General features: G+C 36.6%; 1 protein-coding gene and 1 long non-coding RNA gene across 3 annotated transcripts; one reads left to right on the top strand and one right to left on the bottom strand.

Moving 5' to 3' along the window:
• Nucleotides 1–588: 588 nt before the first annotated feature.
• Nucleotides 589–13345, top strand: LOC132646487 (uncharacterized). The gene is made up of 7 exons (XR_009584782.1): nucleotides 589–649; nucleotides 1507–1586; nucleotides 2777–2922; nucleotides 4068–4208; nucleotides 4305–4574; nucleotides 4992–5163; nucleotides 12632–13345. It is a non-coding gene; the product is annotated as an uncharacterized LOC132646487 (long non-coding RNA).
• Pdc (phosducin) lies at nucleotides 8368–23380 on the bottom strand. 2 transcript variants are annotated; one of them, XM_021645436.2, is made up of 4 exons: nucleotides 23299–23380; nucleotides 14740–14824; nucleotides 11145–11296; nucleotides 8368–9280 (listed from the first exon to the last, which is right to left on the bottom strand). In XM_021645436.2, the coding sequence occupies exons 2-4, from the start codon at nucleotides 14798–14800 to the stop codon at nucleotides 8756–8758; spliced, it is 738 nt and encodes a 245-aa protein (XP_021501111.1). In that variant the 5' UTR covers nucleotides 14801–14824; nucleotides 23299–23380; the 3' UTR covers nucleotides 8368–8755. The 2 variants fall into 2 exon arrangements, with proteins under 2 accessions (XP_021501111.1, XP_021501110.1); XM_021645435.2 differs by having other exon boundaries at nucleotides 23311–23380.
• Between the last annotated feature and the right edge of the window lie 2128 nt (nucleotides 23381–25508).

Below are 25508 nucleotides of genomic sequence, written 5' to 3'. Positions count from 1 at the left end.
CACCAATTCGGTGTTTCAGCTCCTCTGCCGCTCAAATACGGTGCACACTGGTTGCTGCCATCTTGGATCCTCTCTTTGTACTTCTATGGGGAATTATGTAGTTTATTGTGTAAGTCTCTGTAATTCAAGTTACTCAGCATGCTTAATTTCACTTGTGATTATCATTAGCTACTAATAATAGGTTCAGTTTGTTACAACAGGAACCCTGCAGGAGTATTATGTGCTACCAATGGTGAATAAATAACATTCTAATGAATTATCATTTTTGAAATAACTTGCTTAAAATTAAACATCTATGTATTTAAGAATTGAGACTGAGGAATAGGTACTATGAGAAATAATATTGCCTGAATAAACATATATGATTTTTTTTTTAATGAAAAACTTCCTTTTGGAGAATTTTCTCACCATAGTATGGCAAAACAAACAAACAAAACCCAAACAAAGTCTGAAAGATAAACAGGCTTTACAATTTGTTCAGCCATGAGTCCCAAGTATTCATAAAAATCTCTTTCCTTAATACTATTAGGATGATGAAAATATGTAATTTCAAGCTTAGATTACCATTTTTTTCTCTGTTTCTTCTTTCAGAACTATACTCATTGCATTAGTTTTAGAGTGCTGGACTGAAGCTTTCTCCTGATTCTAGGTAACTTTGTTTTCTCCTACTTACCCACTCCTCTTACTTCTATTTTTCTATTTTTCTGTACAACTGACCTCTATACCTAAATCACCTTAAGGCAGATCTTAGAGAAACATGATTTGGTTCGTAACTTATTGTTTTCTTGGTAACTTTCAGGTAAATAGTATTACCTAATTGGAAAAGCATGGGAGCTAAGATTGATAGACCCAAGGTTAAGATTACGCTTTATATCTTATTAGCTATGTGAATATGATAAAGCCAGGTAACACCTGGCTTTTCCATGTCTTTATTCTTGAAAAGGATGTATTATAAACAACATTCAACCTCATATGTTCTTGTAAGTCTTTAAATACAATTATGCATGTGAAGCTATGTAGAGTACTCCTGCTTACTGATAGTTTGACATTTATTTTATATTTTGGGTTATAGTGGTGCAGACGTGACATACAATCACTAGAAGTCAGTCATGCTTTAACTTTTTAGTTTTGATTTTTTCCTATCTTGTCTAGCACTATGCAACATCATACTCTCTTGAAATGTCAGCTGTACTTTGCCTCAGCCACTTAATCTCAGGGCTAAACCAAAAGATTCCACACTATATTGTATTTATACACAATACAATACAGTTTTTATAAGGTTGGATGTACTAAGCACACTTTCAATTTAGGGTATCTGGTGATTTGTATGAGGGTATGCTCCATAAATGCAGATATTTGAACATGTGATCTCTGATTGGTAGTACTGTTAGGTAGATTGAGGGGGTGTAGCCTTGGTGGACCTTTGGAGTATGTCACTGGGGATAGGCCTTGATGTTTCAAAGTCCCCTTCATTCCCAGTTCAATTTCTGCACTTCCTGCTTGTAGATCAAGATGTAAACACTCAGCTTCTTGCCATAGCTGCCATTGCTCTGCTCTGCCATCATGGACTCTTACCCTCTGGAACTGTAAGCTCAAATAAACTCTTTCTTCTATAAGTTGCCTTGGTCTCTGTGTCTAATCACAATAATAGAAAAGTAACTAATGTAGGATATAAGTTTTGATGTGTTTATGGGGAATTATTACATGGTGTGTTCAAGAGCATCTTTCTGTGGTAACATACTACAAAACTGACAATGCTATCCTGGCTCTAAAGCTACCACGGTTCCATTGTATGCTTCAATGGTATTGCCTTTATATGACTTTCTTACGAATCATGATTTTCATGAAAATCATAAATTTATATAGTAGCCAGCTATTATGTTTCAGGAATTTAATATTTTACTTTTCATAAAAAGTTTTATTTTCATAAGAGGACAAACAATTGCTTGTGACAAGTGTATCTATTCTTCTTTTCTTTAAGACTCATTTATTTATTATTTATACAGTATTCTACCTGCATGTATGCCTACATGCCAGAATAGGGCACCAGATCTTATTACAGATGGTTGTGAGCCACCATGTTGTTGCTGGGAATTGAGCTCAGGACCTTTGGGAAAACAGCCAGTGCTCTTAACCTCTGAGCCATATCTCCATCCCCCAAATGTATCTGCTCTTAAGTTCAGTTTCCTCTCTAGAAACTCAAGAGTTATTGAAATAGCATATAGATTTTGAAAACTAAAATGATTACATTTGTTTGTCTGTTCAACTGTTTTATATTCATTAGAATCTGATTATATCAATTTTTTTCAAGTTCGGTGCTATAAAAATAACAAATTTAGGGGTTTGTTTTGTTTAAAACACATTATCACTATGTAGCTCACACTACACAGTGACCCTATGATTATATTACTTCAGCTAAGTGCTCTGTTATAGTTATTATTAGGGTACCTTCTACCATAGCTACCCAAGTTCTGGGCTTATAAGCACAAACCACCATCCCTGCTGGTCATAAAACTACTCTATTTAAATTTTATTTTTATTTATTTATTTAGCATGCATGGTGTGTGTATGTGTGTGTGTGTGTGTGTGTGTGTGTACACGTACATGAGATGGCATGTATATGCATGTGATCAGCTTTTAGTAATTGGTTCTCTACTTGTACCTTGTTGAGGTCGGGTCTCTCCTGACAATTTTGCAGTTGTTTTGTATATTTCAAGCTAGCTGACCCACAAGAGACTTCCACTAATTCTCTTCCCCATCTCTCTTCTCACCATAGGTGTTCTGGGATGATATATGTGTGCCACTGTGTTAGACTTTTTAATGTTGATTCTGAGGATCACAGTCATATCACTGGGCATCCGGCTTCCATGGCAAAAGAGTAAAAGCACACTGAGTTATCTTGATGCTTCCTCCAGCCCCAAGGTGCCACTAATATTCTCTTCAGGTTTCAAACTTTCAGTTATAGGCCATCCTCATTAAAATTGCCCAGAGAAATGTTGCTGTTGAGTTCACATTAAAACAAAACAAAACAAAACAAAAAAACCAAAGCCAAAGCCAACTACTTGTTTCATTAATGGAAGGTGTTTATACACAGTTGCTTCACTCCCACAAGTTATGTCATCAAATATATTTATATCCTAATAAGTTTCAGAGTATAATTTAAAACACTTCACCAATCCAGTTCTTTTATTCATTTTTTTCATTATTATTATTATTATTATTTATTACAATTTATTCACTTTGTATCCCTGCTGTGGCTCCCTCCCTCATCTCTTCCTGGTCCCACCCACCCTACTTCTCCCTCCTCCATGTCCCTCCCTAGTCCACTGATAGGGGAGATTCTCCTCCCTTACTATCTGACCCTAGTCTATCAGGGCTCATCAGGACTGTCTGGATCCTCTTTCTCTGTGGCCTAGTAAGTCTACCTTGCCAGGGGGAGTTGAACAAAGAGCAGGCAACCAAGTTCATGCCAGTCACTGCTCCTGCTCCCCTTACTAGGGAACCCCCATGGAGACTGAGCTGCCCGTAGGTTATATCTGAGCATGGTGTCTGGGTCCTTGCCATGCATCGTCCTTGGTTGATTCATCAGTCTCTGCAGGGTCCCCTGGGCCCAGATATTTTGGCTCTGTTGGTCTCCTTGTGGAGCTCTTGCCCCCTCCAGGTCTCTCTATCTCCCTCTTCTTTTATAAGATTTCCTGCACTCTGCCCAAAGTTTGGCTATGATTCTCAGCATCTACTTCAATGCCCTGCTGAACAGAGGCCCTCTGTGGAGGGCTCCTGTCCTGTTCCCTGTCTTCTCTTACTTCCGATGTCTATCCTGTTTGCCCTTTTGAGTGAGGATTAATCATCTTCCCTAAGGTCCTTCTTGTTTAGCCTCTTTAGGACTATAGAGTTTAGTATGCTTATCCTATATTATAAGTCTAATATCCACTTATAAGTGAATATATACCGTGTGTGTCTTTCTGTTTCTGGGTTATCTCACTCAGGATGATCTTTTCTACTTCCATGTTTGCCTGCAAATTTCATGATTTCCTTGTTTTTGATTGCTCTTTTCCTTTGTTTCACAGATATCCGAAGAAAACTTTCAGTGGCATGGCCCAACAGCCTTATGATTTGCTCAGCCACCTTATCTTTTGTATAAACTTGATGATTGGTAGTTGTGAAGTCCAGTTAAGAAATGATCGCAACGGTTCTAGTGACAAATTTTGGTGAGTTAAATTTTCACCAATATAGAAAGCAGGAGAAGATATGTTTTCCATGTTATGGTAAATGATTCTCAACCGGGCATAATTTTTGTCTTCCAGAGAGCACTTGAAGATATCTAAAGAAAGTTTTTGTTGTTGCAATTAAAGAAGGGATGCTAGTAGCATCTAACTCGGAAAGGTTAAAGATGCTGCTACCTATCTTTTAGTGAGCAGGACAAATCTTCACAGAAATGCCAGTAGTAGTGAATTTCAAAAATTCTTGACACAGGAACAGCTATCAGGATCAATAACAAAATCCAAGGAGACAATGGGAGAGTTTTCAAGGAAGAAAGGCCACAAGATAAGACTGAGAATGTACATGAACACTGGGTAAAGCAATAATTTTCATTTGAGAGTGGTCATCAGTATCCTGTGTGTTTCAAAGCATGGATAGTGTATAGCTCATATAGACTGGGACATTTTGTTGTAGTCACTTGTCTGCCTTTCACCACTCTGAAAAAAAAAAAAGGACTTTTCTCTTTTGATTTAAATAGTGTATATAACATGTTCCATAAGTTCATTTCTAAAAGGGTGTGAGTGCTGTGTTTGCCATAGACGCATGGCATCTGACATCTTCATGAATTAGTTTCTATGTATATAAGCACAGTTTCATGCTTTTAAATCTGTGTGGTATAGGAATCATTTTCCTTGCTGCCTGTCTATTAACAATGACAAGTAACATCTGAGTAGTATTTGTTAGGCACTCTTTTAATTAATTTACATGGTTTACTCATTTTTATCTCATAGTAAATTTGTGAAGAAGTACAGTCATTATCTGAATTTGACAGATTTTTAAAAAGAACAGAGGGATTAACTAGTATGCCTAAATTCACGAAATGAGCGAGTGGATTCATATCAAGAAGTTTGCTACTGGTGCCCAATAGAGTCATCACATCACAATAGACATAGAGATACAAAGGTATGAACCATTATCCTCTGTTTCTTGTATAAATGCTTGTGTGTGTGTGTGTGTGTGTGTTTAAACTACATTTCTTGATCTCAAGGAGTCTGCATGCATATTGCAAATTATTAATAATGTTTTCTGAACAAATAAATAAATTAACCTTTCAATTATAATTCAAATTTGCTATTTCTTACAAAATTTTCTAGCATTAGATAACAAACAAGTTATCTTTCAAGTCTGTTACAGTTATTATTTGAGTAGTTATGTGACATTTAATATTTTAAACCATTTAAGTTAAAATTCTACCTTTGCTGAGACAAAAAAAAAATGTTCTCTGAGATGAATCTGGGAGAAGTTAAGAAGGGAGTTAAAAGAGAATGTGATCAAAATACATTGTTGAAATTCTCAAGGAATTAATAAGTATATTTTTAAATGATTTCTTCTCCTATGGAATTAAACAGCAGATTAAGTGTTTACATGAAGGCATTTGTAACGCAACATTTCTGTCACAGCAGATCTCAAGGATTCTAGTCAAATCCTGTCTCATGTGTGACTCTCCTGATGAGTATTATATGATCAAAGCTTCACCTTGGCACCCATTAGTCACCTAGTGCTTATTTTGAGAGTGGTTGCTATCATCACCCACTCTCAAAGTTGGGTACCACCTAGTTACTTTTGTTTTGACAATGATGGGTTAAATACATTCCTAGATTTAGTCTTGCTTAAGCTTGCTAGCTGTTTATTCTAAATTAAAACAAGGTGGTTTATTTCTAACAGGAGAGGAATTTCTTTGAATAGAAATATTTCAAAGCAGTCAATTTTCTTTTTATTTATTTATTTTTTGTTACTATAGCTGGGTGTCTCTCTTCAGTGGTTGGCCTTTCTTTCCTGCCTCTGCCCTGCAACCCTGCTTCCTTCTGCCACTAAGAATGAATAACTAAAAAGCTAAAAACTGAATGAAATGAATAGATGAATAACTAAGTCACTAATAACTGAACTTACATCTTGTTCTTAAACTATTGTTGTCTTTTGCGGCATTTGACTGTCCTTCTTCACCATCTTGCCACCATCTTTTAAGTATTTTCATTTAGTCCATGGAATTAATGCCAACCTATAGCTATTATTTTGATTTTTTTTAGATTTATAAATAATTCATGTGAAGATCCTTGTGTTTTTTCCCCCTTTTTTTTTTTTTTTTTGCTTTTCTTTTGTTTTTGTTTCATAGCAAACACTGTCCTTGAAATGCCAACTCCCTTGCCTCAGCCTCCTGAGTGCTAGGCGTGGCACCACATCTTCTTTGCTCTATTTGTAAGATCAGCACCTTCTTACTTAGAGAATTCTGTAAGAGATGGATACATTTTCAGCCTCTACTTGGTAGGAAACATGTTGAACTCTTTTTGAAAGCTCCTTGATTATATGTAATCATAACACCTGGCTCCCTCTCACCGCTGTTCTTCCGCATGGTAGCCTTGAAGTCTAGAATCCTAAAAGTAGGCCATAGGGCGTTTCCAATGCCTTCCCCAATTCATCACAAGTAGTCAATATTCAAGATTTTAGGTTCATGAACAAATATTTTATTCAGGGACAAAACTCTGTTAAGGACCAGTGAGCATAAGCTGATCATTGTAAAGAATTACTCATCTGCTGGTCACGCCACGGCAGACTTTCTGCCTTCTGCTCCTTTCCTAATCTTTGTTTCTTCCTTTATTTTCTTCATCTAGCTTGACACAGAAGATTATAACATCTAAAGATAGACAGAGCTGGAGACGTGAATCTGAGAGTGGACGTGATTCCGCAGAGATGACTCAGTCAATGAAGGACCTAGAAGGAAGTGATAGTTGGGTAGGAGGGGCTTGTCACTCTGCCTTCAGGAGCCAGCTGAAATAATTCAAAGGGAACAGAGTAGTCAGCTCTGACATGGGTTTATGGGAAGCGGAATAAAATATGGACTAAAAATTGTCCAATAAGCTTGATAAGAGATTTCAACTGCATTGAAATTGCTTGGCGGAGTCCCACTGGAATGGTGCAGAAATGGAAGTGAGGATCAGGGCCTGTAGGCGGTTTTAGACACCTCTTTTGAGACTGATTTTTAAAGAAAATCAGAGATAGGAGCCGTAAGTTAAAACTTTAGGTTGTAGATGGACGCACTTTAAATAGTGGGTAATTTTAAAATATTTCAAAGCCATTATTAATAACACACAGAGAAAAGCAGCAGCCAGTGGCAGCGCAGAGAGATGCACAATCACAGAAGAGCACTTCCGGTGCCTGTGGGAATGGGTGAGGTACCGCACAGCCTAATGGCTAGAGACGCCTGTGCGGGATCTCCCTCCCTTACGTCAGCATTCCCAGTTTATGCGTAGCTGTCACTTTAGTTTTGGTGGTAGAAAGATGACGTAGTTCTCATCGGCTAATGTCTGTTTTCTTACTGAGAAATGAACAAGATGAAATGTTTAGAGTTCCGGATAGGGGTGAAAAAAGTTTAAGGGGGGAAAAAAGCAATAAGCTAGCTACTTAAAGGACTTGAGACCAAAGCTTCAAACATTTGCGTGCTTTATGCATGAGCTGTCAGGCGTCAGCCTGCTCTAAGCTCACATCTCACAAGGAGGCTGTATCTGGATGTGTACCAAGCGCCATTTCTTCCGCTGTTCGCTGTGTTGGTTCAACCCTCACTCACTGTTACATTTTTACTCCGATTTAGTTACCCTTCCTCTTACTCTTCAGCTAACTTATGCATTCATACTTTAATGTTGTATTTTACTTTTACACTTTCATTCATGTCTGTGTGAAGGAGGACAAACTTCCAAATGTTTTTGTTGTTGTTGTTGTGTGTGTGTGTGTGTGTGTGTGTGTTTTCTTTTTTGAGATAGCGGTTCTCTCGGTAGCCCTCCCTGTCCTGGAACTCACTCCGTAGACCAGGCTCGCATCAAACTCAGAGATTTGCCTCTGTCTCCCGTGTGCTGGGATGAAAGACAAGCTACCCCACTGCCTGGCTTTTTGTTTTGTTTTGAAAATTTTCAAGAAAAGTGAAAGTTACAATTTTACTTCTCTGTATCTAATTGCATTGCTTTAAAAATGAAAACAATACTGTTTACACACTGGTCTGTGATTATTAGAGACTAATAAATGAAACCTTTTTTTTTTTTAATTTTTAGCTCCATGAAGGTTTTAGGTACTTCATAATATAATACTCAACTCAAAGTAGACTTTACACAAGAATATTTGTTTCATCATAGGATTTTATTCTTATCATACAAGCCAATTTATAAGTAGAATTCAGTTTCCAAGCCCAAATAAAGATGCCAAGGGAAAAGTGAGGAATACAAAAGCTAACCCATAATTTGCAAGGACTTTTTAAAATGACATAACATTGACATTTTCCACCTCTTCTGTTTACTATTTGCTAAAAACCACAATATTTTTGCAGTACAATATTACCTCAATTTGAACAACTAGCACTAAGAAATGCTGTTTACATAATTTTCGTGTCTCCCCCCTCCATTTGAATAACCATGGCCATGTTTAGTGTTTGCTAAAGGAATATAGATACTACCAAAAATCGGTGTTCACTGTGGAAAGGATAGACGTGAGATACTGACATAGTGAGTGATTACTCATTGTCGTCATCTTCCATGTTGGTTTGCTCTAGGTCATGTATCTCCCTTTCTGGTAGCAATCCATATTCATTTAGGAAAGACTCCACATCCCCAGCAAAAAATTCTTCAGCAAACTGTTCGGCAACGCTAATGAAATTGCTTATGAGTTCCCCACCTTTGTATACAAGCAGGGTAGGGAGTACAGCTGAGGAGAAGCGGTCCCCAGCTCCAGTATTAGAAGCTTTTATCTTACAGAACTTGACCATCGGGTACTCTGAAGCAAGGCACGCTAAGCTGCTGTTGAGCGCATCACAGCCCTTGACCCCATCTTCATAAATATTGACCACGATGGTGGTGATCTTCTGCTCCTTTTCAATGGCTTCCAGGAATTGCTCCCCTGTTTCCAGCTCGTACACAAACCCATATCTAGGCCCAAAACTCAGCTTCTGGTGCATGTCCTGCATGCACTGTCTACGGTATTTGCGAAGGCAATCTTCATCTTCTTTGTCTTGAATCAGTTCATATTCTTGAATGCTCATCTGAAAACGCGTGAAAGAAATTACAGAGATAACTCAGTCAGAAATGTTTGATCGTTAGGTGCATCAAACTCATTCTCAAGTCTAAGGGCTTTTATTTGTTGCCCTCTTTGTTCAGACTGAATCTTCCTGCTTCTGACATAGCCTTAAGCATCGGCTCAAAGGTCACTTTCAGGACCCTTATTCTACACTCCTCTTTTTTTAAATTCTGGTTTTATTCTTGGGGATTGTATTATATATTTGGTAAACTAATATTAGTTTTCTAATTAATGTTCACTGTCAGCAATTATTTTTTCTGATTATGGGCACTCTTCAGATCTGCTGACTCAGAACCTATAAGGGTGAGGCTGAATTGTCTGTGTTTTAACAAGCCCCGTAGGTTTTCCTTAACCACTGGCTTAGTCAAAACTGAGAGAACAATGTACCTCCCAAAATAACTACATTTTATTGTAGTTAGAACATCAAATTACCTTAATACTCTTTCATAATATTAACTCCATTATTAATATATTTGATAGACAATTAATCACCTCTGTCCCCCAGCTAAGGAAAAAAAAAAACAGTCATAAAGGAGTGATGCAGCCTAGTGTCATACAGCTCTCTGAAAGGTGTGGAGGGGCCCAGAAACTTGGAAGCTGGCAAGTAGGGAGTCTAAAGTGGCCTCTAACCTCCTCTTCATCATGGAACCCTTGAACTGCAGCTGCTGTCTGTTTTCTGTTATGTGCTTCTGCCTCTTGTGTGTTTTTCTAATATTCCCAATTCTTTTCTTGCTGCCAATCTACTCTCCCTCCCACTACCTTCCTTTGTCTCTCCCCTTTCTTTCTTTTGGTATGGTCTTCCTCTGTAGCCCAGACTAGCCTGCAACTGAAGGTTGTCCTACCCCCGCCTTCCAAGTGCTGCTATTACAGACATGTGCCGTCATACCCAGATCTCTTTTCTATTCTAATAGTTTTTCTATGTTAATATTATTATCTCAATTTAATTTAGTTTAGTCCTAAAATTATTAAATGTTTTGTATAATTCTTTTTTTTTCTAAGTCTAGTGTATCCAGCTTTTTTAAAAGATACTTTCCATAAATAATCATGCTATTTCAGGCAGGGCATGGGCAGACAATCATTAACAGTATACAAGAACTTCCAAACTCCCTTCTTGTATAGACTTCCAAAATCAAAAAGCCACTATAAAATCCAACAAAATCTTCATTCAATGCTTTGAAAAGGGGTATCTTAGAGTGAAGGTTGACATTTCACATTAAGGATATTGTTTAACAACTTTTCATAAGCCAACCCTGACTTTCAGAAAATGGCAGAATTATCAATCTGAAGATCCACATTTTTTTTTATAAAATGAACCAAATAATCTCCATTGACATTTTAGAGGTCATCTTTTACTCTCTGTCTCTGTATGACGCAGACATACACATGCATAACTAAGACTCTTCAATGCTGTCTTTTTACATGTTGAACGTCTTCTGCTTATCTCCTCCCCTCTATTCCCAGGCAAGCTCATCCTTCTAAACTATGAATATTCTCAGCCTAGTGAACTCCTCTCCACCTCTCAGATTCACATGCTTATAATCATGCAAGAGGGGAAGCACACAACGGTCTTTTGTTGCCCTAGAAAATGAAATACTTCATATAATTTAAAATTCCATATTTTGTTTTCTTATATCACAAAACTTTCTCTACAACAATTCATATATTCATAATCCATTCTTTTGATTCTACATATTTTTAGTACAGAAAACCTTTATCACAATATTCACTTTATGTTGCAATGAAAGCATTTCATAGTACTCTAAAGTGATTCTCTTGAATGACTTAGTCTACGAAGTGTGTAACCTATTGCTGATCTTCACTCCTCTTACCTTCCTGCTGACCCTTTCTTTGGAGTCTTTGTCATCTCGGCTCTGAGGGGAGGACATTTGTCTGAGGATCTCCTTCTTGCTGGGTGGAATGGAATCACCATCTTCACTTTCTAATTTAAACTTTCTCCAATCATTTATTACACCTTTGGGTCCTGAAATAAAATTTTCTAGATGTGTTTCTCTTTATTCTCAAAAAGAGTGTTTACACAATTGAAATTTCTGTAAGCGTTGCTGTGATAGAAGTTGTCATCTCTTGCACCAGAAATAAACATGCTGATTAGGCTAAAAATATTTTTTTTCTTGACTTGGTGATAAAAATAATTTTCAAGGTCAAATGGCAAAGATTAAATGGTACAGAATATTATTGAAACAGCTGTAATAAGGAAAATATAAATTATGTGCTTTGAACTGTTTATAAAAGTTTGGAGGTAAAAATATTTAGAAATTGCAATGTATAGAAGCAACCAGAATTTTAGAAAAACAGCATTCACTACATTAGGAAGAAGCTTTTGTAGCAAATGAGCATTGGCACTACCCTGTTAAAGGAAGTTGGAGTTATTGGAAAAGCAACAATAATAATGGCACATAAACACAAGTGGAAAACAGTATTTGACACTTCAGTTAATGAAACCAAAGTGACAACTATTGGCCATTTCTTCTAAGGGCTTAGGAATGACTCAGAAATGCAGAAAGGCTAGGGTCTTCAAGGTTAAGAAAATTCAAGTGGAGGGCCAGGGATATCACTTAACTGTCGAGTGCTTTCCTTACATGCACAAGCCTCTGAGACACAGAAAATTCAGTGAAATCACTGATTTGGCATTGCAGTATGTGGTTTTTGAGAAATAATGCTTTGACAGAGGTCTAAAATTCTTGAAAGCATGCAATACTAGTAGATCTATCCACATTAAAACCTCCCATTAATACCATAGTCTGTATTTGTATTTGAGTGTACTCTTTTCCCCTCACATTGCATAACATATTGTATACTAATTTATGACACAGATTAAATAATTTAAGATAAAGTTATTCTGCTTTCATTAATTACATTCATTTTCTACAGTCCTCTGGAGGAGCAGCAAGTGCTCTTAGCCACTGATCCTCATCTTACCACCTCCTCTTCTTTTAAATATAGAGCGCAGTATACTATTATGAATGTGTATACATTTAGTTAGTTATTACTGATAGGTGGTACTGTTTTCTCATTTTTTTCTATTACAGATGATGTTTAATGGCACATCTTAGAATTATTTTGTAGCTATTTGTCAAGTGTAAGTGAAATTACTTGGTTAAAGGACATGCCCCTCCCTTCCTGGTTGTGGCAGTGCTCACTGTCCTTGACGAGGTTAAACCAGTTTGTACTCTGCCCAGTGCTGCATTCAGAAAATTGTGTTGAACTTTTTCTACTTCTGTGAAAAACAAACAAACAAACAAACAAACAAACAAAAAACCACTGCATCTCACCAAAGTTATGTTTGTGTCCTTTTTAGGTTATTTTTCTCTGTGAATCTTTTGCCTACAGTGATGGTTAAAATCGATCATCAATTTGATGTGCTCTATAATCACTTCCAAGATGAGCCTCTAAGCATGTCTGTGGGGATTTATTTATGTGGGTTAATTCAAGCGAAGACCAGCCTTAACTGTGGGCATCACCGTGCCGTGGTCTGAGGTCCTGGAGAAAGTTAACTCGGCACCAGCGTTCACCTGCATCCGCTTCCTGACTGTGTCTAGAGAATGGGTCAGCTGCCTCAGGAGCCCAGTGCCACGCCTTCCCCACCAGGGCGCACTGTACCCCAGAACTGAGAGCAAATGGAACCTTCCTTCCTTCCTTAAGTTGTTTCTGGCTGGGTAGTTATTCACAGCAACACAGAAACGCACCAAGTAACTAATACATCTACTATTCTGTTTGGTTCTGTTTTACTTATTATTTGTAGAAATTCTTAATACATATAAAAACATTAATTTATTGTCTATTGGATTGTAAATGTTTCTCCCAAGTATGTTAAGTTTTTCTCTTAATTTTTTCTTCTGATAACTTTTACTAGACAATGGGTATTTCCTTTGTTTCTTCCCCTTTACCTTTCTATGTACCTTCTTTTTCTCTCCTTCCTCCCTTCTTCCTTCCTTTCTTCCATTATTTTTTTCTTCCAGCAAACTTATCTATCTTTCCTCTTACAATCTCTTTTTTTATTTTGTACTTAGAAAGATTCTCTTACCATAGCTGTTATTAAATGAATTTCTACATTTTATTCTGGTACCATTGTGAATTCATTCAAACCTATGATTAAATATAAAGATTTCAATCCATGCTTACAGATATGGGAAGTAATAGTCACAGAAGATTTTGTAGAACCAAAAGGATTCTGAACTTAAAACGTAAGCAATAGCATTTAACATTTAAGCTCTTAGTAGTGGAATATAAACAACCACATACAAGTCAACAAGTTAAGAAAAGATCTTTGATGGAATGATGTTTTGAGTTTTCTGGAGGTAGATTGAAATACACCTGATTCAAGCATGCTTTCTTATTCATTTATTTTTTTTAACATTCAAAAAGCTAAAATTTAAAAAGCAGGCAACTGAGTTCATGCCGCTGCTCCCCTTATTTCCCCCTGACAAGGTGATCTTGCCAGTCCACAGAGGAAGAGGATCCAGACAATCCTGATAGGACCTGATAGGCTAGGGTCAGACAGTAGGGGAGGAGGACCTCCCCTATCAGTGGACTAGGGCAGAGGGATACAGGGGGAAGAGGGAGGGAGGGTAGAACAGGGAGGAGATGAAAGAGGGGGCTACAACTAGGATACAAAGTGAATAAATTATAAATAACAATAATAAACAAAACAAAAACAATAAGTCTGCCAATATTACCATGTAAATGTGGAAAAACAGGCTTTTAGAAAAGCAAAGGTTGAAAAGCAAAAGAGGAATAAAATTTTAATTTTATTTCTAGACCTGCTTATTTAAATTGAGTGAGACTGATAAAGTTTTTTTTAAAAAAGCTAAACTTAAGTATTACTTTTGATCACATATATCTGCTCCCACACATGAGCGAGCGCACACACACACACACACACACACACACACACACACAAAACCATGGAGAGTCTGTAGAGGGTACCGACAGGAGGACTGAGAGAATAGAAAAAGCCTTAAGAGGAGTCTGGGGCTGGAGAGATGGCTCAGCAGTTAAGAGTACTGTCTACTCTTCTAAAGGTCTTGAGTTCAATTCCCAGCAACCAGATGGTGGCTCACAACCATCCATACTGGGATCTGATGCTCTCTTTTATACATGCAGATGCAGCAATCATACATCAAAAAATAAATAAATAAACCTTAGGCAGAGGAATCTTATGATAACTGGGTAGTAGGAAATTATCAGTAATTTGTGTTTTTTTCTAACTCTTCGTTAATGAAATAGCAAATAACTAATCTTCGGTCCTTTCATTTAAAGCCAATTTATTTAGTCAAATGTTTTGAAATTATTCTTCCGGATTAGATGAAGAAATTATTTAAATTCAATGATACTCTTTATAAGAACAGCAGATGTTTCTAGATTTAATCTTACTTTAAGAATTATGTGTTCTCTCACTTTATTTACCTGTGTGCGTGGCCTGTCCTTCAAAGTCTTCATCTAGGCTTTGGCTTGTGGCTTCTTCCATTTTGGGGGTTGGATTTGGTGTGATCTGTCTGAAGAACAAAGAAGCAGCGAGGCAGATGAGTTCCGCGATACACATGCAAGCACGTACACACCCTCAAACACACGCGCACGTGTTTATAACTCCCCGATGTCACCCTTGTGGACTAGGTATTATCACTGTGGGAAGGAGCGTTCTGAATGATTCCGTCTGCATTATAAGAAGATGTTCTTTTAGCATGTGCTAGTAAAGACGTTTGTACAGTTTTGGTTTGTCTTTTGATGATTTATGTTCTCACTTGGGCTTTAGCTATTTGGTGAAGACTGTTGATTAACCAATTCCTTATTTTGTTACTATTTGTTAAAAGATTTTATAAAGCTATACACCAATATCTCATATAACGACAAATTCTAATTAATTGCATGTTTGCTGTCTTTAGTCAGTATTCTATTGCAATGAAGAGACACCATGACCAAGGCGACACTTGTAAAACCAAAGCAGTTAACTGGTGGCATGTGGGCAGGTGTTAGAGCAGTAGCTGAGAGAGAGCTCTATCCTGGTCCATCATAGGCAGAGAGAGTAAAGGCCTGGGCCTGGCATGGGCCCACTCCTAGAGACACACTTCTTCCAACAAAGCCACATCTACTTCGACGAGGCCACACCTCCTAATTGTTCTACTCTTTGTCAAATAGTGCCATTTACTCCCTGGTGACTAAGCATTCAGATATATGAGCACTCGAGGCCATTCCTATTCAAAGCACCTCAGTTACTATTTGGTATGGGACCTGCATTTTTCAAGTACCTTATGTGACAAATTCATTTTATGCTCTCATAGCCAAATGTTAATTATTAATTCCACTTTACAATTGTGGAAGCTGAAAGATGAAAAAGTTTGATTACTAGTCATGCAAGGTTAGTAAAGGATTTTAACTTGTACTGTTATCTACCACACATTTATTAAAGTAGCTAACTTGGGTTTTTTTCCTCTATGGTTTAGAAATACATTGTATGATTTAGTATTGAAAAAGGATGGCCTAAGGAATATTGGTAGTCAATACTTAACACTGAAACAGGTTTCAAAGCTAAAGAGCAAGTTTTGATGAATGAATGCCTACCAAAGGAAAGTAGTGAATGTATATAAATATATGTTTTCCCTCCCCCTATACTCTTGTAATTTTGAGAAGGCAAAACACTATAGGGACCTCATGGCCATTTACTTCTTTATGCTTAGTTCATGGTAAAATTCAATTACTTACTTATATATCTTTCAATTATATGGAAATTTTGGTTATTATGCACACTAATATGTGTCTAAGGGATCCATACAGTTGGGATTTCTCTGAAACTTTCATTGAGGAAGCTATATATCATTGGATATACCAAGTGTCTTTGCTTTTTCTCTTTGTCCCTTTCAAAGCCTGTTTTAAGCACTGATATTATCCCCTCTGTATTTTAACCCCTTCTTAGCTTTTGTTGACTTATGCTTTGGTTTTACAGTTGGTTTGTTTGGTGTTTGTCTAAGCTTCTTTTTGTGCTCTGATTTGTGTCCTGTTTGGGCTGATCTTAAAATTCTGTTTCCTTTATTACAGCTCTAACAGAATTTTCTGAGATCAAACTTACCCTCCTTCGTTTTCCAGTTGAACAAGAAAAGGCTTTTAAATAAGGTATTAAGGGAAAAACAACCCATTCTAGAATATTTATGTAGTTATAATTAAGAATAGTGAATTTATGCCAGGCGTGGTGGCACATACTTGTATTGCCAGCACCCAGGGGGGCAGAGGCAGGTGGATCTCTGTGGGTTCAAGGCTAGCCTGGTCTACAAAGCAAGTCCAGGATAACTAATGCTACACAGAGGAACCCTGTCTCAATGCCTCTCTCTCCCCCCACCAAAAAAAAAAAAAAAAAAAGGAAAAAAATGGTAAATATAATGTTTGGGAAGTTTGGTGTTGTTTGAAGACTTTTTGTGGCTGTAAAATTTCTGTACCTTAGAAACATTACATTTCTATCTAATAGAAATATATTTATTTAGCTATTTTTAAAAAGAATAATGAATTTGGATGTATTTATTATATAAAATGAATAACAAAAAAGAAAAATGAAAATATTATTGGCTTAATGAAATAAATTTAATAAGTTCAATTGTTGAAAACTGTTTTTTTTTTCTTTTCTTTTTTTTTTGTTTGAGACAGGGTTTCTCTGTGTAGTCTTGACTGTGCTGGACTTGCTTTGTAGACTAGGCTGGCCTCGAACTCACAGAGATCTGCCTGTCTCTGTCTCTTTGAGTGCTGGGATTACAGGTGTATGCCACCAGGCCTGACTAACCATTTCATTTCTAAAGGAACACGAACCGTTTTTACTTGAAAGCAAAAGCAAAGAACAAAGAACCTGAAACATAGTTGATTATTTCAATAGCTGCTTAATTTCTAGAAAATGGTAACTTAATTAGCCTTTTCTTCTGCAAGAATAGATTATTAATTAGGCTAGCTACAATTCTAAATAATATGTATAAAGTGAAGAACTTTAAAATAATTGTATTTCAAATGTTGAAGCGACAGAACCCGTAGCTCCCTTGGTTTATTTTCTTAATAACTTAGCTGTCAATTTAGTAGAGAAAAAAGGTTTTATTCATTTTTAGGCAAGGACATAAGTCAATTTCATAAATTTTTTTGTTAAAAAGATAATCCATTTAATTAGGTCATACCTTGTCTATTGATTGGGTTAGTGTATGCCTACAATAGAGTGTGGTTGGACATTTCTCTGTGCTCTGAATTTTGTTTAAAACAGAGCAATTTGCCCAGCTGATGCCTGACCTAACCAAAGACCCACCCTATCAGAGAGAGCCAGCCTCTGACACTGGGAAAGATACTCTGCTAATCTTGCAGGAGCCTGTCAGAATTGTTCTCTGAGCGGCTCTACGCAGCATTGCCTTAAAACAAATGCTGAGACTCACAGCCAAACATTGGTTGATGCGTAGATGTGTAGGGAGGAAGAGTGGGAGGAAAGCGAAAGGGACCCTTAAGTGACAGGAGCTCCACCAGAAAAACAACAGAGCCAACTAACCAGGGCCCAGAGGGGTTTGCTGAGACTGAAGCATCAACCAAGGACCATGCTTGAGCTGGACCTAGGTCCCACTAAGATGAAGCAGATGGGAAGCTTAGGCTTCAAGTGGGTACTCTAGTAAGGAAAGTGGGGACTGCATCAGACACAGACTCACTTGGTAGTTTTAGATAACTTTCCCCTGGGAGGACTGCCTTGACAGGTCACAGGGAAAGAGGACATTTTTGGTCTGGATGTAATTTGATGAATTGAGGTAGATGGGAAAGGAATGTCCCCGAGTAAAAAGGGAAGGGGAAGGGAGAGAGGGTAGGACTGGGATGGGAGGAGGGAAGGGGCTACAAGGATGTGAAGTGAATAAAATAAATAATAAATGCAAAGAATGCAGAATAAAGAATAGAACACAATAGACAAAATATATCATATAAACTGACACATATATCATATATAAATTTTATATATCATATAAAATTATTATCTTAAAAAAAACAACCCAAAGCTGTTTTAATAAAGTTTTCATTAATGCCAACATATAAGCCAACCAGATTGCCTCCCTCTGAATTAGAGTATAACAATTAACAAAATATGGTACTGTTTACTGTCAAGAAAAGAAGTAAACAAATTGGAAGAAAAATATCGAAACATGAAAATGTTTGTCTCCGTTGTTCATGGTCTCTACAGTAGACAGCATAAATAGGAATTATTCAGTATGGATAGGTTTTATCTATATTCATAGTAATTCCTCCTCCAACCACCTTCTCTAGGTCTTGCTGGTTATCCCCAATAATGTATCTTAATAAATTTACTTTTTGCGTCATATAAGCATTGCACTGGTATTCAAAAATAATGTAGATCTTGCAAACAGAAAATAAGCATTTTCTAAATAAGACCCGTGCAGTGACAATGCCAGTTACCAGTGTAGATGGGGGAAATCTTACAAGGCCCCACCCCTGGATGAAGAGCTACAGGCAATTAATGAGTGCTAAAACAGGGAAAATTAGTCTTCTATAGGACAAGCTCTCTGATATACATTATCTAATCGACTCAGTAGATTCTATGTATCTATCTCTCCACCATCTCTCTCTCTCTGTATCTAACTGTCACAATTAAAGAAGAAAGGGTCATGCAGCTGAGAAGGAATAGGAAAACGTAGGAGGAACTGGAGAGGGGAGAGTATGGAGTTAAAATGGTGTAAATGCAGTAATCATATATACAACTTCTCAAAAATGTTTTAAAATTAAATAAGTGACTTATGTGCCTTTTCTATAAAATAAAATGTATTTTAACTATTGTTAATGAAAAAAGAATCAGTATTTGAGCCAGGTAGTGATGGCACACACCTTTAATCCTAGCACTTGGGAGGCAGAGGCAGGCAGCTCTTTGAGTTTGAAGCCATCTTGTTATTCAGAGTGAGTTCCGGACAACCAGGGCTATTTAGGGAAACCCTGTCTTCAAAACAAAGCAAAACAAAACAAAACAAAGCAAAGCAAAACAAAACAAAACAAGACAAACAACAAAACAACAACAATCAGCATTTGGCTTGAAATTGTATTATCAATAATGGTTAAAGGTTCCATTTCTACTTTAAATAGAGGATTTAAAATAACAATGATATCGTTATAAGTCTTTCAATGACAATGAGAATGTTATTGTGTGACTGGAAATTAATGTTAAAATGAAGTTAAGAAGACAGAAAAAAAATAAGCCGCCAATTGCTGACTTCATCTGAAAGAGTTACTCTGTTTTTCATCTTAGCAAGGATACAAATCTGTGACTCTGTATCTTTTTAATATTGGGCTGCTACTATTCGGCTTGTTTGTTTGTTTTGAGACAGGATCTCATGCATCCTAGGTTGGCCTGGAACTTGCTATGTAGCTGAGGATTATCTTGAACTTGTGATCTTCCTGCCTTTATCCCTGGGTGCTGTAATTACAAGCATGTATACCACACCTGGTGTGTGAGTTGAGACCAGGACTTCCTGCAGAGTAGGCAAGCTCTCTATTGACTGAAGTGTTAGTCTGTCTTATACTTTTTAAGACAATGCAGACGTAAAATGTATTAACTAACTGCCATGGAACCAAAGAATAACCTCTGTCTGTTCATCTATTTGTTTGTGTACATGTTTGCGGTGTTTGTGTGCACATCAAAAGGAGTGTGCTTACTTGTTTGGGTTACATGTGTGGAGGCGCAAGTTGACATCAGACTTTCTTAATTGTTTCAGTTGCTCAAGGAGCCCTGGGGATTGGCCTGTCTCTCTGCCCACCCTCCCCCACTGCTCAGATCACACATGTTCCCCACCGCCATTAGCTTTATGATTAACTGTGTGCTAGAGAACCGAACTCATGTTTTCATACTTGAGCAGCAAGTGTTTTACCCACAGATTCATCTCTCCTGTCCTTGAGAAACTGTTACTTTGTAGGATGGCTGAAACTAGCAAAAGTACTAGGATGGGTAAAATCCGTAGCTTCTTGTTTCCCTTTCCTGTTGTTAGAGAGCTGGATTTCATGCCATCCTGTGTATTCCCTGAGAGTCATGCAGCATCGGGTCACCCTTGTGCTCATCCTATACCTGCCTTTTCCCAACTTTGCTCATCTCTCCCCTATTGTCTGCTTTGCTGTTTCAAGGTGACTGTGAGCTAATCTGATCAACTAAGCCAGGTTAATGTTCTCACCGATATTAATGTGTTCATTCAGATATTTAACCCCTGCCACAAATATCTTCTCCAGTGTCACACTGGGCTCCTATAGAAAGTATTTTGTATTTCTTCCTGATAAAACATGCTAATTGTTAACGTTACATGTGACAGGCCTCACAACACCATGCCAGGTCATACGAGAACTACTAGGTCTCTGGAGAACTTGTCTTTCAAATCACAAAGATAGAGGTGATTATGCCTCAAAGCCACACTGTCTTCTTTTCACCACTCTACCCCACTGTTATGATCTCAGTCTTGGAGAAGGAGATAGGGAGGGATAGCTGGAAAAGAGCCCTTGTGTCAGTATCACTACCGAGGACATTTTGTGCCTCATCTCTTTGAATTTTTTTAAATTATCCTCTGGCTTATTTGTATGTACCTTTTCTTCAAAAGAAGGAATTGGCTTCCTGTGGACCATGCATTTAAGTGTCTTGAGTGACAGTATACACAGTCTGTAGCACTTGGACACTTGGATCTAAGTCCAGCTCTGCCAACTCCTAGCTGTATGACCTCAGACAAATTGCTAAAACTCTATTTTCTTTAGTTTTTCATTTGCAAAACTGGGGGTAATAATTATATCTACTTCAAAAACTGTATGAAGATTAAATGCAGGAAATTATGTAGAGTGTGTAGTATTTAAGTTTTGAATGAAAACTCATTTTTAAATTAGCGAATGATCAAAAACAAAGCCTAAATATTTAAATTTAATAATTTATGTAGTCAAACAAATCTAAATTTTCTGTAAGAGTCAATGCATGTATGTTTTGCTTATACGTAATTATTTCTCACATCAAAGATCACATATGTATACATACATACATACATACATACATACATATGTCACACATTTTATCTCTCAACTATTTCATGTGCTCCTATTTCATTACTGACAGGTTGCCTTGTAACAGTACTTTGATATATATTTCTTAAGGAATATTTGCTGCAAGACATTTGAGAACATACAAAATAAGGAGATTAATCTTGAATTGAGAAATACCACATAATAAGATATTCATGAAATTGCAAAGAGGAAATAGGAATGTTGATTTGGGTGGGATATGACATACTTATTCTCTAATGAACTGACTTCCTTAGTTATGAGTTTGCTAATTGTCCAATGATGGTTTTTCCATTCTGTGTTTATGTCATAGTGCCTTATATACATTTACACTCTCACTACTGAAACAGTGCTTTGCTCAGAGAGTAAAGACACTCGGGACTCCTGTTGACATCACTAGTTATCCTAGTCGTTAATCTGGAGATGCATCAGCTTTTACACTTCATATGAGACAGTTTTCTTTAAAGATAGATCTATGCGTTCTTCTGTGCAGGTAAAACACACCCTTAGCTTATGCACTGCCACTCCCCCACAGAATCTAGACACACTATGCCAACGTGTGATAGGAACTTTGCGTGAGATGCTGCAGAGCCGAAGTTCTTAGCTTTTTCCCTACTCTAGACGTAGTGTTGCCTTTTCAACACAGGAGTCTGGTCAGCTGGAAGGAGTAGGGTGCCTTTTGAACAGCGTGTATGCCAGAAACACATGGCAAATCTTATATTTGTCAGCCAGTATGATCAGCAAAACAATCTTCAGGAACTATGAGCTTTCAGAATTAAAGCAGAATTCTTGTGCTTAATGAAAAGATGACAACATGAGCTTTACTTTTACAGTCTTTAGATGTTTTCTTATTCTGGAGAGAACAGAACTGTCATCCAAGAAATTCAGGGCAGCTGTCTTTCTTAGTTACCCATTTCTTTTTGGTAAACATATTTACTTCTGGGATATGCTGTTTAATTCTATTATAAGGTTATAAGTGATTCAGCAGATATTCCAATAATAATGTATCATAAAATCCATTTAATAAAAAATTGCCATAATGAGTTAGATGATCTTTGGGGTAAATTATACATTAATGGTGATTTTAAGAATCATATATAATGGGGTATATGTATATAAATGTATTTGTATATTTAAAATGAACATTATAGTTAAAAGCTATTTATAGTTAATAAAATAACTTCATTTTAAAGCAATTGGAAAAACAGCATACTACATTCATTTTCATCACACAAACAGTAAAATTAGTGATGATAATGTCATGAGGGTAAAATAGAAGGAAAAGAAAATAAGAATTTTCACAGAATTTAACAAATCTCATTAAGTTTGCAATATTTGTTTATAGAAACATCACTTCAATCTCTTCAAAGTTTCAGAAAATTGGAGTAGATATTTTATCTTTACTTTAAAGTTTAAAAAAAGAATCAACAGCCTGAAATGTGTACTATTATCAAAAAGCTTTAAAACACAGTACTGACTGTTCTAGTCAGAGGTCTGGAAAGCTTTAGTATTGAAAGAAAAGCTTTAGTATTGAGAGAAAAAAAGCTTTAGTATTGAGTATTAAGTGAACCGCTGCTTTCTATGGGCTAAGAGCCAAATTCTCAAACGCAGAGCGAAAGGAATCATCATTTCTTCCCTTCACTTCTTGCACTCAAAGGAGAAGTGAAGAATTTAGTTTCAAAACTAATTATCTACTTGAGGATGTCTATTAAGTAAATATCAGACTCACACTTGTGTGTTTAATCTGAAGTTTGATTAGCAGAGATGACAATATAAACGACTTTAAAAGGGAAATACATACAGTATGAAATTGTCTTTATAGTATATTTGATGTTAATTGGAAATATTTTAAAAGAACCCAATAACATGTAAACAATGAAATCATAATACTTTTTCCCAAGGCAAATTAAAAATATGTGTTATCAAAAACATTACTTGTAGACTCACAGTTTGGGTCTCTGCCTGCTGTCCTAGATTATGTCCAGTTCGTGAGAATCGCTGTCCACTGAACTCCTTTGAACTCGGAGTATTAAGCTCAGATTTAAGATGCCTGGATATTGATGACCATTGCAGAAATAGCTCTGAACATAATAGGATTGCCATAAGAGAATTAACAAAGCATATTTGTTAATAGCAGGACAAAACAAACTAACTATAATACAAAGAGCTGCAAGCACTGGTATTATAGTCTTTGTTCACCTCTTTCTCTGTCATTTGAGAAAATGCCTTTCTGGACTTCTGGTATCTATTTTCAGGTATTTCTTGCCATTTTCTAAAAAAAAAGACAAAAAATAAATTTTGACTACTAAAGTTCTCTTATTAAGTACTAAGTATTCTCAATATCATTTTCTATGGTATATTTTTTTCCCTTTTGAATTTGGTAATGAGCTATTTTTTTTTCTTTTTGTTCCTTGAAATATTTTTCACACTGAAATCCTTTTAAGTCTACTTTTCTGCAACAAAATTCCAAAAAAAAAAAAAAAATCTCGATTACTCTTCAGTAACACTAATAATGCCATTTGACGGTGTCTTCCCTACATTTTACCTATCTTTCTGAATTCTTACTTGTTTTACTGCTTTGACCATTACAGTATTCTTTCACCTACCATTTAAAATATTGAACATTTATGAAATGGCAATCTATTGACTACTTGCCTTTTACAGGAGGACACTTGCCAGAAGAATATACTGCCTTCAGAAATTAGAGGTCTGGTTTATGAGTCACTAGTTTATAGTTTGTAGCAGTGGTTCTCAATGGATAGCCTGCATATCAGCCATTTACATTATGAGACACAATAGTAGGAAATGACAGGTGTGAAGTAGCAGTCAAATAATGTTATGATTTGAGGTCACCATGACATGAGGAACTGAGTTAAAGGCTCACAGCATTAGGAAGGTTGAGAACCACTGCTTTACAGTGTGCACTGAATGTGAAGGAGGTTGCAGTTACTTTTTATACTACTGTAAATATACATCCATTATTTGTCCAATAGGCACATTCAGAGCATATAACTGTTAAGCAAACAATTGTTAGTCAATAGAAACATAAAGAAATATATTGTCAGTGTCATGGACTCCAGTGTTGAAAAAGACAATAAAAATACAATCACTACATAAGTCCATAATTGCTAGAAAATTATATATATATATGTATATATATATATGTGACTCCATGAGATGAAGTTGTGTTTAACTTTATTGCAAGATGTCTTTAATTTTTTTGAGATTATAATTATATTATTTCCTTATTCCCTTTCCTACCTCCAAAATCTCCCTACTCCATGCTGGCATTTTAAATTTAATTTTTAAAAATGCATGGATATTTTGCCTGTGTGTGTGTGTGTGTGTGTGTGTGTGTGTGTGTGTATAAAAGTCAGGAGAGTTTCCCATTCTATCATCTGGGACCATCTGGGTACATGATCAAGATCCTTGGGATTAAAACCAGACGTGTCCTGTTTTGAGCTAAAAACAAAACAAAACAAAACAAAACAAATCCCTAGAGTATAAGGTTTCGATTTAAAGGACTGCTTCTAATAGTAAATGTAAAGAAACTAAACACTTCAAATATATTAAAATGTTATACTTAATGACTTTTAAATTCAGGGAGTGTATTTTTAATTTTCTGCCAAATACCATAGATACTACTAATAAAAAGATTAATAATATCTTGTCTCTGTTTCTTTTTCTTCTCAACACATATGTATCTATAAATTTGTATGTCACTTTATTTTTGCTTCCTCAGGACTTATTTAGGTGTATATTTTTTAATGTGTATGAGTGCTTGGTTGCATGTGCACTGTGTGCGTGTCTAGTGCCTCCGGAGCCCAGACAAGGGCACCTGATCCCTGGAACCAGAGGTAGTGATGGTCATGAGCTGCCACGTGGCAACCAGACTCCTGTCTTCTGCAGGAGCAGCAACTGCTCTTAACTACTGAATTGTCTTTCCAGTTCTTCCCCTGGGCCTTGTTTACTGGACACACTTTCTTTAATTTTTGACATGCTCGGTTCAGTGGCTATCACAATGGAGTGAGCAAATATTTGTAAATAATGAAAACTTATTAAAAAATACAGCTCAAATAGGGTGCCACAATTCTAGCATTTAGGAAGAGGTGACATAGGGATTCCAAATTAAAGTTGAGTTTGGG

This window comes from Meriones unguiculatus, chromosome 11, assembly GCF_030254825.1.
Source record: "Meriones unguiculatus strain TT.TT164.6M chromosome 11, Bangor_MerUng_6.1, whole genome shotgun sequence".
Taxonomy (NCBI): Eukaryota; Metazoa; Chordata; class Mammalia; order Rodentia; family Muridae; genus Meriones; species Meriones unguiculatus.
The sequence above is the reverse complement of the archived record's forward strand: the minus strand, read 5'-3'. Positions and strand labels throughout refer to the sequence as shown.